The 14,126-nt window shown below is 44.6% G+C and overlaps 1 protein-coding gene across 7 annotated transcripts in view; it reads left to right on the top strand.

Moving 5' to 3' along the window:
* The window catches only part of LOC119160815 (endoplasmic reticulum transmembrane helix translocase), a 520,848-nt gene that overhangs the window by 378,107 nt on the left and 128,615 nt on the right, over positions 1 to 14,126 (top strand). For all 7 annotated transcript variants that reach the window (XM_075881403.1, XM_037413063.2, XM_075881402.1 and 4 more), the window contains 2 exons: positions 4,534 to 4,645; positions 13,460 to 13,563. In XM_075881403.1, coding sequence (XP_075737518.1) covers positions 4,534 to 4,645; positions 13,460 to 13,563 — 216 coding nt within the window. The remainder of the gene's footprint in view (positions 1 to 4,533; positions 4,646 to 13,459; positions 13,564 to 14,126) is intronic.

The raw sequence follows: 14,126 nt of genomic DNA, 5'->3' as shown, positions 1-14,126 counted from the left end.
CAACATTGTTAGAACGGTGGCGCCAGCAGTGATGCTTTGCGGAAAGCCTTGGTGGCGGCCGGGGAGAGATAAGCGGGGCTCTTTGGCGTGTCGCAGTTGGCGCGAACGGTTGTCTCTAGCGGTGGGTCTGCCATGGGTGGCACTGCGGGCCATTGGCGGTGGACCCTCGTGGTGAGTCAAGCGTTGGCAAGGCTGCGTTGTGTGTGTCGCTTAGAGTGTTGATCACAATTCATGTTATATTAATTCGACTGGTGATATCGTCGTTCTCATCATCATCATCAGCCTGACTACGTCCACTGCAGGACAAAAGCCTCTCCCATGTTCCATCAGTTAACTCTCTCCTGAGCTTGCTGCTGCCAATTTATACCCGCAAACTTCTTAATCTCATCTGGCCACCTAACCTTCTGTCTCCCCGTAACCCACTTCTCTTCTCTGGGAATCCAGTGTGTTACCCTTAATGACCAGCGGTTATCCTGTCTATGCGCTACATGCCCGGCCCATGTCCATTTCTTGTTCTTTATTTCAACTATGATGTGCTTAACCCCCGTTTGTCCCCTAATCCACTCTGCTCTCTTCTTGTCTCTTAAGGTTACACCTTCCATTTTTCTTTCCATTGCTCGCTGCGTCGTCCTCAATTTAAGCTGAACCCTCTTTGTAAGTCTCCAGGTTTCTGCTCCGTAGCTAAGTGCCGGCAAGATACAGCTGTTATATACCTTCCTCTTGAGGGATAGTGGCAATCTGCCTGTCATAATTTGAGAGTGCTTGCCGAATGTGCTCCACCCCATTTTTATTCTTCTAGTTACTTCAGTCTCATGGTTCGGCTCTGCGGTTATTATCTGCCCTAAGTAGACATAGTCTTTTACAACTTGAAGTGCACTATTGCCTATCTCGAAGCGCTGCTCTTTTCCGAGGTTGTTGTACATTACTTTCCTTTTCTGCAGATTAATTTTAAGACCCACCTTTCTCTCCTTCTAAAAGTAGGTAAATAAAGTGTGTGCGTTGTTTGGTTTGTTCCGACCGTGTCTACTGTGCCCGTTCACTCCAACAGCGGGGCACTCTCTCCACCTCGAGACCCCACAACGTTAAGGCATGCAAACTCGCTGGTGCTGCACCTTCTTCTACTTCTGGTGTTCTCTGTGATCGTAATCCAAATCAAGGTTTCGATGAACACGTCCTTGTCGAGGTCGTGAGCTTTACCGTGCTGCACGGGTAGTTCGCAATAACGCGGACACAATTAACTGCCAATGCCTTTGCCCCCATGTTGAATTAGCAGGTGGTTATTTCGATCACGTGGTTTGAGAGCTACAGCAGCCACTGTAGCCAGTGTGGCCAAAGCCGTGAAGCAAAAAAGTGATTTACTATCGCGTGGCGGGGAAATAGGTATCACACCGATTTTGTGGCGTTGGCCTCGCGGCAAGCTCTTCGGCCTCTCAACCGAGGAAAATTTCGGCAAGTTTTGCCGCATTCACCCCCGTCGAGGCCAAGAGTGAACGGGCCTTCCTCTCACAAACAAGCCGCGTTACTGGCATTGCGTGCAGCGGTAAATCGCACATTCATATCGTCCTTGGTAGCTGGGCAAACCTTTGGTATAACACTGAATCGCGGCGTATTTTATATAATGTAGTCCACCCAACACAACCTTAAAACTCGTATCATTGCGAAGTTCGCATCAACCGTAATCATATCATTGAGATTCTACTACACGAAATAGGCACGCAGTGCTGCCGAAGTATTTCCATCCAAACATTGATGGAGGCATGCCTGTATTTATCACTGCATAGTGCTGGTGTTCATCCTATTTGGTGGTGTGGCATCAGAACTCTCCGCGAAGCATGGCATAGTTGGGTGTTAAGGGCCGCCACATTGGAGGCTGTCTAAGAGTAAAGTGATACTGAATAAAAATAGGAAAAATAATGAAGACATCAAAGTTCTACTGTCGAACCTCTTTATAAGAGACACTGATATAAGAGACAAATGTGTATAAGAGGCACCAGTGTGCCTAAAGTAAAATATTGGTTGATAAGGAAATGCCTACGTAACGCTCTGCTTATAAAAGATATATAAGAGACAAGAATTGCTGCCCAGAGCATGCCTCTTATAAATCGATTTAACTGTACTTGGAAGATGTGGCTTTTCTTATACTATATTTACTCGTGTAATCCTCTCACTCACATAATTCTAGCACCCCCCACATCGCCAAACAAAATTAAAATTTCTTTTTTTCCTCGAGTAATTATTGCACCCCCAAAAACTGCCGCAATATGTTGTCTGCTCGTTCCAACCACTGATGATGATAGCGCTCGCCATCTGACGTCATCTCTTAAACATCAAGCGTACTGTTATTGCACGGAGATTTAATCTAATCCAAGCCAAGCCAAAGTGGCAAGTGCACGTTTCAGCGTGTTTCGAGTTGAGTCCGTAATCTTGTCAAGTTATGGGGCGATACTGAAGCTACACGACTGCTTTCAAGTTAAAAGTGATCAATCATGCACTAAACAATGGCAACAGAGCCGCCGTTAGGTTCTTCAGAATCTGCGAGTTTTGTGTTCGCTACTGGTGAGGGCAGCTGAAAGCCACCAAGAGATGTTGGGCCAGCCGTGTGCCTAAAACTGAGATTGATGGTAAACTTTATTTCTTCAGAAGGAAACTGTTGACGATTCTGTTAAATAGCCATCAGCCCAATACTGACGTCCTACGCTTACCTTTCGAGGGCTCCTGTTGAGCGACGAACGCTACCGCTACGCCCACAACGCCCACATGCTTTGCGTATAGTATTCTAATTCTCGACTATTTGCTTGCACTTTTTGTGTCTCAAATAAATCTTGCCTAGTGTTAAACCTGTGCTTTTATTGTTGAGATAAGTTTTAATTGGTACTTCTCAAAGCTTGCTGTTAGTTGCTGGTGTGAGAATGCTGATTTGCAGCCACTTCGATTTCTTTTTCACTCTGTACACTTTAGTGGAAAGTTTTTTTCGCGTAATTCTCACACTCCCCAGCTTTGCATCAGTGTTGCGCCAAAAAAAGTGCAAGGATTATGCAAGTAAATATGGTAAATAGTTTATTTCACATATTTTAGCACAGTTTGCGGTACTTTTCAAAGATTGCCAGCACGCGATGGCTGCAGGACAGCGTGAGCTACACTCAAACCTCGTTATAACAAAATATCGAAACCAGCATATAACGAAATATTGGTTATAACGAATGAAATGAAGACTGATGTTGCACTAGATATAGTGTTAGAAATATACCTTTATAATAAATTTTTGTATATAATAAAATTATCGAGAAAGATGCAACTTTGTTAAATGAGGTTTAATTGTGTATCACAGTCACAGTGGTGCATGCAGGGTGCACGTTTTCCTATTTTGTTACTTCCCTTTCTCCACCTCTTTTTTTGCATCCCACTCTCGCTCTTCTACGAGGGCTCCGAGATGGGACCCACTCTCGAGGGCTTTACCCCACAAGGGAGCATTGTTCGCTGCCAAGGACATTCGTTATGAGTCTAGCCCTTTCCGCCCTTGTGTCGTCAGTGGACGACACCACACAAATTTTCTCCTAGAACCTTGAAAACATAGTGAAATCCGCTTATTCTTGCAGAAGCACTTTCGGGTTGAAGTCCTGAAGTTGTTTTAGGAGCTTCAACACTTCGAAATATTACGTTTGTTCAGATTTTGTGCACTCTAGGGCACAGCAGCAAAAAAATGTGCCATTTTTGTCATTTCTTGACTATATGCCCATGATAAGCTAATTTATGTCATGGCTGTAATTCATTCATAAATACTTACACTGCTGACTACATTTTTCGTTTGTGGTTTTCTGAGACCTTAATGATTAGTAAAATACGTAATAAAAATGTGTGACAAAAATAAAAATTCCAGAGCTGAAAGGGCTAGGAACCATGGTGGAACCTGAGCAGCTCTAGAGACACAGCAACAGCTGGCATTGTTGGCTTGTCTGCTTCTGGGAACGTGCTAGATTACAGGGTGGCCGCTGGATGAAGCACTTTGTGTAAACTCAACAAATTTATAATTTTCTGCTTGTTTCTGTCTTAAGTGAAGGTTGCGTGTACAGATTTCAGCAGCCAGTCTTTTAGTTTAGCTGAAAATCTTGCTGGCAAAAATTGTTGCATAGGCAAATGCCAATGCATATCACGCCACCAGCTAAGTTGCAAGGCTTATCGAAGTACATGGCAAAATTTTGGGCAATACAGCAGTCAATGAATGCAGACACATAAGGTTCACTTGGTATGAGCTATGTAGTGGCATGTGAGTGTGCCTATATGTAACCACTATTTTCGGTGCTCTTCGCAAACTATGAAGGTGACGACCGGTTAAAAAAGACATGATGTCGTCAGGATTAGTTATTGTGAAATATAATGCCCAGCTAGTCTTGAGCAAACAGACAAATTTGGTAAGACATGTTATTTATGAATTTTCTTATGCATATCAGAAACAATAATAAGAACCTTGTGGGGTTGTCATGCCTGTTAGCAGCATAGCATAGTGTATGTAACTAATGGTGACTTATTCTGCAGGTGTGCATGATCACTGGTGATGCGCCGCTCACTGCTTGCCACGTGGCCCAAGAACTCAATTTCATCTCTTCTCATCAAGCCACGCTCATTCTCACAGATTCTGGAGATGAAAGTTAGTATTTACTATCTTGTGCTGCAAAGTCTGAATCGTGTTGTGTAGGTGACAAACTTCTCTGCACCACATTGACTAGTTGTGAGCCTGTTGATTGCCGAGAAACTTTTCAAGCATTTGTTTGCTGTTTTTCAGTGGTACAAAAGCGTAGAAGATGGTACCATTTTTTGTTTTAATGCTTTGACAGCTAGAAAACTAGAGGATTCAGTTGAATACTACTATGCCTTTTAACTGAGTACCTGACCAGTGATGTCCACAAGAGAACCAGTCTACTCTTGTAGAGTAGACATTATGAAGTTGATTGTTTCATTAAGGACAACCACATGTAGATCAAAACTTTTCTCTGGTGGGACATTTGCCTTGCCAATGGGAAAGACTTCAGCCGTTGACCACAAACTTTCAAAGGTTATGTTGTGAAGGACATATTAAAACCATACACATTGCACAACAGTCGTGCAAATCTTCACAAGATTTGGTATGGTAGAAATTTACATTCTAGCTTGTGTGAAACCGTATTTACTCATGTAATGAACCCACCTTTTTTTTTTTCTAGAAGGTTGACGCCACTTTGGGGGGGGGGGGGGGGCGATTCATTACGCGAAAGAAAGTCACGAGAGTTATAACAGCAACATTTTCACATGACTATTAAGGAACTCGCTGTCCAACTTCTGCTGGCCTTTCATTTAGTGGCAGGATTACGGAGTCTCTGTTCGAGAACTTTGCGCTCAACAAGAGGAAACTGTCCTTGTTTTGACCCGCCAAACGCATGGCAAACCTCTATTTTGTGGAAACCGGAAGCCCAACTTGTTACCTCCTGTAAGAATGCGCACGGATCGACGCTGAAGTGATGCCCACTCGCTTGGTTTCCATGCTCCAGCGCGTGCTCGACCAACTTCAAAACTGGCCGTGTAGCTAGCATATGCAACCAATCATGTCCTGCATGGCATGAAGTTCACTACAACAAACCGGACTACGAAAATGCACATGGGATGTCGGGTGCACATCGTGTCGTTGGCACGGTGGGCGCAGTTGCACCATGGTTGGGCTTTTTTTTTTCTTTGTCTTGGTGTCGCTGTGCTGTATGCAAAGCGATTTCTTCTGCGTTCGGCAGATGGTGCTTTGCAACAAAAGGCACAACCCTTAAATTTTGGTCGACGTCGTCTGCGCTCTTAGTGGTTGTTGAACTATATTTTGGCTTTTATTGCATCGTTCTTTTGTGAAATGATGGCGTGATAAAACATTGTTTCGATCGTCTATGGCACTGTTTCACACTTAAATTAACTGTGTAGGTGATAAAAAATTGATCTTTTTTTTTTGAGGACCAAGTAGGGGGGTGGGTTCAATATGCGAGTGGGCTCATTACGCAAGTAAATACGGTATTGCAATTGCACTGTGTACCAGTCTGGCAACACTAAATGGTGACAACATGAATCCCAAGCTCACTGGCAGTGTTCTCAGATGGACAACAGCCAACATTGATGGCCACTTGTTTTAGTACTGCAATTATCAGAAGAGATAGCATATGCAGTGATGTGCTTAGGAGTTTTAACATGAGTGGGTGAGCACTAGGCTTGTGCGAATAGTGAATTTTAGGTTCGAAGTGAATAGTGATTTTGTCGAATAATTTTGAATCGAATTTGAATACAGAGGTGCAACAGCTGCACCAACTGCACCAATCTTATACAATTCCCGATTGTTGCTCCGAGCTGCGCCAAAACCGGGAAGTTTGTTTAAATTGCGTCCGCTGCACCAAAATGCCTAGCCTGCCCGAAAATTTTGTCAGGTGCACTAATTTCAGCGAGAAATGCGGGCCACGTTGGCTACCTGCAGTTTGCACCATCAGTCAAAGCACGCAGAACCTAAATTTAGGGCCTTGACTATACTTAAAATATTCTAGGCACCCCCCCTAGCTCTCGAGACGCGATCGAGCACATAAAGTAATAACGCTTGCGCGCCCATCAATCCGATCCGCTGACCGAAGCGGATACCTATCGGTGGGACGACGGAACTTGAAGACAAAAATGCGTTGCTGTAGCCACCAATGCTTTGCGGGGAATTTCCTAGCCTGAAAACACTGCTGTGGCTTGTTAGGAAATAAAGCTGAAAGTGTATGCAGTGTTTTCCTTGCGCGAACAAGCTAGGCATGCTGCGAACGCCGGTTTCGTCAGCAACCACGTTGATTGACTTAGCAGTGGCTTATACAATATCTTTTTTTTTCTTCAATTTGCGTCGTTCCAGCCACAGTCCTGGGGATAGAGGTTCATTATCGTTGCCGAGCCAACGCGTGCGTGCTATTGTTACTTTATCTGGGCAAACGCACCTTGCATTGGAGCCAAAGCGGAAAAAAAACGTGGGAAGTGTGTTTGTTGGGGGGAAGGGGGTAGGGTGTGTGGTGGATTAAAATTTCTTGGCTTGAAATTCCAACCTGTGCAGAGGATGCTGCTCAAGCCATTTTCGCTGCAGTACACAGGTGCCTTGGAAAAAGCGTATTGAGATTTGGAAGGGTCTGTTAGCGCTAGTCTCGGGACACTGCACATTTTGTTCAGTTACTCGTGCATTTGTATGCCGCATAATTCTGAGGACCAGTATAATTAATGTTGTCTAAATAAGCTACTGGTGATCGTTTGGAGCTGCGTAATAAATTTCAGCTTCCCTAAAAAACAAAATAAATTGTTCACCAGTTTTTTTTCACTACCCCTACTCTTCCATTATATGAATCTCTCAAATTTCAAATTTACGAGTTTGGCAGATCCATATTTAAATTAGCAGAGTCTGTCAAATTATTTGTCAGGAGCAGCAAATGCTAATTTGAACTTTATCATTGTTTGCTCATTGGGGTGGTTCGAAATACCACTTTCATCAGTGCTCATATTCACACTGCCTGATTTAGGTGATGTTGAATGGATTATACATTTTTTTTTCTAAGTGTAAGCCTTAATTTTTATACTGCTCCAAATTCAGTGTTTCGTGATAAAAAATGCATGTTTTTTTCTCCGTATCCTGCTCCAAATTTGGATTTTAGTGCTCCAAAAGTAACATTTTGCTGCTCCAAAAACCGCTCCAAATTCTATTTTGACTGTTGCACCCCTGTGAACAGTATATAGCACACATTATCAAGGAAAATTGGTATATTTATTATGACCTAGCTAACCTGCATAATATTTTTTTAAATTGAAATAAGGCCTCTTCTATGCAAATGCCCTTTTCTTTGTGTAGCTTGCTTGTGTTCAAAACAAGTCTAGACAACTTTGAGTGATAGCAGGATTCCACGTTTGGTAGGATGCAAGTGATAACCTGTAAAATATGTAACACTTTAAAATTTTTGATACCTAGAGCATACAAGCCAGCATGAGAAGCTTTTAAGTTTAAAAAAAAAATGATTAATCGATCTGATGGTAACATGTTCAATTCAAGGGGCCCTGCAACACTTTTTCAAGTAGCTATGGAATACATTCACTAAAAAAGCAATTGCCTCAGGCATTCACCACTGCAAAAATTTTTAAAATTTGTCCAGTATGAGCGGAGCTGCAAAGATTTGCCGCACAATGCGGTTGCATTTTCTCTTCTTGTTACGATGAAAGTGCTCAAAGCTAAGCAAGGAGGGATTGCACCGGAAAAGAAAGTATTTTAAGCGTGCCTCGTGTCCTTCAGCACTTTCTCTCTCTCTCTTTTGTTCTTTGAATACGCGGCTTTTCAATGCGATTGCACACATACGCATGGACCAGTCGCAGCCTCATGTGGCGGCCCTAGTAACGATCTAGTGCGCCATGCTCAAATCAGCTAATGGCTGATACAATGGCTGTGTTGAGGGATTTTTGAGCTTGTGGCATCATTTACTGTGAGATGAGAGTTTTTAGCTGACTTTGAGAATTTATTGTGAATTGCAGGATGCGTGCTGCGCTATAATATTTGGCTCGCGGTTTCTCGGTAGCCTCAACTACCGATCGGCAGCATTTTTTGACAACGCTCAACACGTGTTGCAGGGCCCCTTTAAAGTTGAGGAGGAGCTTTGGGGCAGAACGAATTTCCTCTAGACGGGTGCTTTCATGGCTCAGCACTTCTACACTGCAGTGAGACCATCGTTACAGAGGGTCACATATGAATTACTGTACATCTATTCGTTCATTGTAAATACTTTGAAGTTTTCAGCAATTTAAGCTCGAATTGAAGCGCATTTGAATATTTGCGCAAGCTTGCTGAGCACAATTCACTGGTGATTTCTCGAGGTGCCATAGCGTCTGAAGCTAAAGGTAGAATGTGGATTTGTTTGTAGAGGACACAGGGATGACGGCATTTACCAGCACCACACGGTCCACACAAAAGTGGGAGTTGCTGCCATTGTGAGCTCAATGATTCTCACGCAAATTGAATTTGCCATGGATAATTCAAACTACCCGCTGCCGAGGACAAATCTCACGGCCATTTCCCATGCTATGCGAAAGTTGGCGTGGCATTTCAGCCACTAGCATCATCATCCTCCGAATACTATTGCCAGAGATAGGTAGCTCACCAACTGCAACCTCGTATGTCGAAGGCTATGCTTTGCAGTCAGTGATATGTCTCGGCTGTCACGTTCATTTTTCAAAGTGTTTGGTTGCATCATGTGGCATTGACATCGATTGTCCACTATGGCATGCAGGGAGCCAAGCATGTTTACGCAATTACACCCTTTTGTTGGCAACTTTCGAGTAATTAATGCTCTTTTCACTTTGTTTTTGATTGACTGCTGCAGCCACATCGAATTGAATCAGATAGTGCTTGCTGCCTGGCACCACTCTTTGAAGGACAAAATAAGATGAATAAAAACTCGGACTATCATTTCGTGATGTCTTTTTTTTGGGGGGGGTAATTGCAGTCGATCTCGGATATATTAAACTTGGATACATCGAATTATTGGCTATATCAAACAGTTGAGAACTCCCCTTGAATTCATAATGCAAAAGTATGGGACCGGTGCACCCGTATATCAAACTCCCGCAAAGCGGGACATCCGCTATATTTAATGGTGCGCCGCACTGAAGCCTAGACAGTGAATTTTTCCTACCAAATATTGATCGATTTTCGACCGCGTTCTAACAAGTTCCGATCCTTTTTAGCGCGCAGGGGATGAAAAAATGGGGTTATTCTATTCATTGTGCAGTGCGTACGAGTGCACCGGAATATTTGATGTGCAATCTAAAGATCTTAACACACGGGCATGTATTTTTTTAAAAAGACCAATTGCTGAGGATGCCAAAATGAGAGTGCGAAGTGAATCGGTGATCTCATTGCTAAGTTCACATTTCGTTCCTTGTTTGTTAGCACACTCGCATGCGAGCCAGAAACCATGGCGGGCAACTTTGTAACGTATATTTAGTGTTTTCGGTTTTAAAACGTGTGTCTCGGAGGCTACGCTTTCTTTAATCTTTTCGCATCAAAGCAGCTGAAAGCAGCGGCTGCCAGTTACAAAGCCACAAGTGACATCGATATTGCCAATATGTCGACGGTGGGAACTCTGACGAACTCAGCATTATGTCTTTTGCAGCTTGTGGTCTTGTGTACTTCTCGCCTCGTTCTTGATGAATTCTCATTTGGGGGTTGAACTGGACGTTGACCTGTATGTAGCGATAGAAGTTATGACTGGTGCTTGGAGTGACGTCAAGTAAAACATCGTCGTAAATGTTCCTTGCGGGTCAGGTGACGACTTCGAGTGCGTCATGACCGCTGACAACAGCGTGTGGTGCCTCAGTGAATTTTGCGACTCATCAGTGTTTCCGGGCACCATCTCGGACAGCGAGCGAACTTATTGGTACTAAAATGAGGCGTTGCAGAAGGTCGGGGAGCAACAGCCGAGCAGGTGCAAGCGTCGCGATGCACCAACCACGAACGTCATCGTCTTCCTTCTAAGAATGGTACCCTCTGCCCTTCAGAACAACACTGATCTTCATTACAGTGCAGATGACGACGTAGCTGTTTCTGACTGCATCGATGCCAAGATTTTGGCTGCCGTTGTTGGTGCCACAAAAGTGTAAAGTTTTGTATTTGCAGGAAGCGACCATCGGTTGGCACGGGAAGTTTTGTGACCTTCGCTTGTTGTGGGCTTGTCAGCTGTGATCGTTTGTGAAACCCACTGTGGCACATATATATTAATAAAAAACTGCATACGTGCTGCGCACAGATATAAAGACAAACTATACTGTGCATGGCAGCGGGCAAGGGGGGGGGGGGGAATGAGCCGAGGTGGCCGAGGGGGGTCTGCATAACAATAAAGAATCGGAGAGACCTAACGGGCAAGGATGCAACAGGGGTCAGTTAGCAGGAATGCAGCGGATCAATGTAGGGGGTGCATTTATTACGCAAGGAAAAGAAAAAGAAAAATCCAAATTTTCAGGACTGAAGTTCGGGTTGCGTTTATTATACGAGTGCGTTCATTATGCGTTTAAATACGGCATGTCATAGCTGCATCACTTTGTTACTGATATGTTCTCAATAAGAGGTGAAGGAGGCTCCCACTTTACAACTTTTGCCTTAAGTCATAAGAACAGAGTGGTAGCGAGCTAGTGCATGTTGCCGAGAAAAAAGTGTGCACACCATGTGCCTAAGCATGATTATACTGCACAGAGAAAATGTGTCAAATGTGGTAGGCATAAAAATTGGCCCCGTATCTGCATGTTACCCTGCAAATGTCGTCGAAAGACAATAGCCTTGCATCTGGAGAGAGTGAAGAAAACGTTTATTTGATGTTCTGTGCAAGAAAATCTGTGAATGGTATTCTGGAGGTGCTCAATTAGAGTACCTCAAGCGTGCAGCGGAGGCGAACGAGCCCATAAAGTCGCATCACACGTGAGACATGAGTGCTACCTGGCAGCTATCTTGGAAAACGAAGCGCGCTGTGTGCGCGCCCGTGTTAGAGGCGATAAGGTATAGAACGCAAGGCGACGGGTTGGTGCCACCACCGTGTCGTCTTAGAAAAGCGCTTGAAACACTTGCCTTTTCATGGAAGCATTGCATAGTCAGCACAGCGTGATAAGCGCTACAGTCCTTATAATTACTTATGTATGCCTTTTCTAGTAAAAAGACACACATACAGAATATTGTTGTGTTGTTATGGTGCCTCAGATGTGCGCAATAATTGCTTTTTAAATGACAATTGCACAAGTATGAATGCTAAATCCTGAGCAATGTTGGTGGGCGCTGCGGATGGGGTCGGCCGTTTGGAATATCGCTTGGGCTGTTTAGGGTATTGTTAAGGGTGGACAAATAGACAAATGAACAGACAGACAGACCAATATTTTTGCGTCGAAGGTCCCTAAGAAAGTCTATCGTCTTTAATATAGCTCATGCGATTACAGTTGAGCCCGCTTATAACAAATTTGAACGTTACGGGGCATTCATTTGCTGTATCTCGAAGTTCGCTGTATCCCATTCAACATCCTGACCACACATGCACAAGAGCGAGCAAGATGCGCACATGCGACACACATACCAAAATGCATGGAACAGCTCTGGGCCCACTTACAGTCAGAAAACTAAACTTCTGAACTTCAGCCAGCGTGGCTGGCGTCACAGAGTGGTGGAGACGAGCTAGGGAATTGTGATAAACAGAGGAGAGTAGCTTTGCGAGAGAAAGGCAAGGAGTTGCAATAGAGGGAAGAAAGGGGAGGATACGGTGGGAAGGCGACCTTGAAAATGCTGTGCTCTCTATTGGGCTGCAGAAATTAGGCGCCATCTTCTTCTAACCACTACCACCACCACCAAAACCAAAACATGTGGGAAGAACGCAGGTTGGGTAGCTTGCTTGAGGTCCATGAAACGCCCAACTCACGCGTAGAAAAACTTGGAAAGAGTGCCTGCACGTGCAGAGGTCAAAGGATCATTTTGTGGCGCCGGCGTGTTTGCGTGGCCTCACCAACTTTGATAATTCGTGATTTGCTCCGCGCAACGGCCGCTTTTAGTTTTTACGCTTCTGCACACGTGCGGAGGGCATGCTGAGCCGACTGCAAAGTGAGTGAGAACGGGTCCTAAGCATGAAACGAATCGCAAATTATCACAGTCGGTGCGGTAGCATACACACATGCACTAGAATGATGCGATAGGACAAAACGCAGACCATCAGATACAGTTGGCCGACGATGTTGGCAAGTGGTCTGGGCACTCCAAGCCGGCAACACCAATGACAGTACCAGCGATCAAAAACTGAGGGAAGACTAGTTGGCTGACCATTCTTCAGAAGCTCGTTTTGCAATGCAGGGTGCTCAGAGTAGCAGGGGAACAAAGGACGGAGGGGTGCGTAACAAAAAATGGTCTGGAGAAAGCCGCAACAAGAGAGGTGTAGAGGCAGAGTCGGCGTTTAACAATAAGAATCTATGGTCACCTCGCCGATGGCTGATCAGTGGTCAAAAGTGGTTTCCTGGGAAGTCGACAAAGCGCCGACTCCGTTCGCTGTAGCCGATCGACACTACTCAGAGATGGAGACGTTCGTTGTAAGTTCAATTTTGTGCCATTGAAACAATGTATATTTTCATGGTCACACGGATATTGTTAGTTTTAAACGAAAGTTTGTTTTAAGTGGGGCCGTTATATGTGGGCTCAACTGTACTGCTACCACGTGCCACCACATCTATTATTGAGAACCGATAGCAGCATTTATATGTTATGCCTCCTCGTTTTTGTTGCACAGCAAACAGTTATGTAAATTATTTTTGAAGTTAAAACACTGCTCTGTTTTGACAGCTCTAGCATAGGTCTAATGCCTTGGGCTTTTTATTGCTTTAAATAAAGTAAACAGGTCGCTGACTGTCTGTGGTAATGTGGTCATGATTTTCATTGTTTCAGGGTGGGAGTGGGTGAGCATTGACGAGGCTGAGCGTATTCCCCTGGACGAGTCACTTAGTGACCACAGTCTAAATTCCAGGTACAACCTCTGCATCACTGGCGAGGTAAGTCATGGCCTCATGCAGCTTCTTTGTCAGCATTTGTAAGGGTGTTAGTCTGCATGTGGTGAACGGTTATCTTGTGATAACTGGTTTTGCTGTATTTCGGAGTGGCTTGAAACTTCGCCGCGGTGGTCTAGTGGCTAAGGTACTCGGCTGCTGACCCGCAGGGCGCGGGTTCGAATCCCGGCTGCGGCGGCTGCATTTCCGATGGAGGCGGAGATGTTGTAGGCCCGTGTGCTCAGATTTGGGTGCACGTTAAAAAACCCCAGGTGGTCTAAATTTCCGGAGCCCTCCACTACGGCGTCTCTCATAATCATATAGTGGTTTTGGGACGTTAAACCCCACATATCAATCAATCAATCAGTCGGAGTGGCTTGAATAAAATATGCCGTAAAAGCTGCCCCTCTGTCAGTGACCAGGACTTCTGGAGCACCGTACTACGGCAGGATGTTTTTTACAAAGCACTTGGCCACCTCGGTGGCACTGCCTTTGGGCAGGGTCTACGCTTTACACCGCAGCATAGCAGATGAAGTAGTCTATAACCACAACAATCCGCTTGTTACCAG

The sequence above is a fragment of the Rhipicephalus microplus genome, chromosome X, assembly GCF_043290135.1.
Source record: "Rhipicephalus microplus isolate Deutch F79 chromosome X, USDA_Rmic, whole genome shotgun sequence".
Lineage (NCBI taxonomy): Eukaryota > Metazoa > Arthropoda > Arachnida > Ixodida > Ixodidae > Rhipicephalus > Rhipicephalus microplus.
The sequence above is the reverse complement of the archived record's forward strand: the minus strand, read 5'-3'. Positions and strand labels throughout refer to the sequence as shown.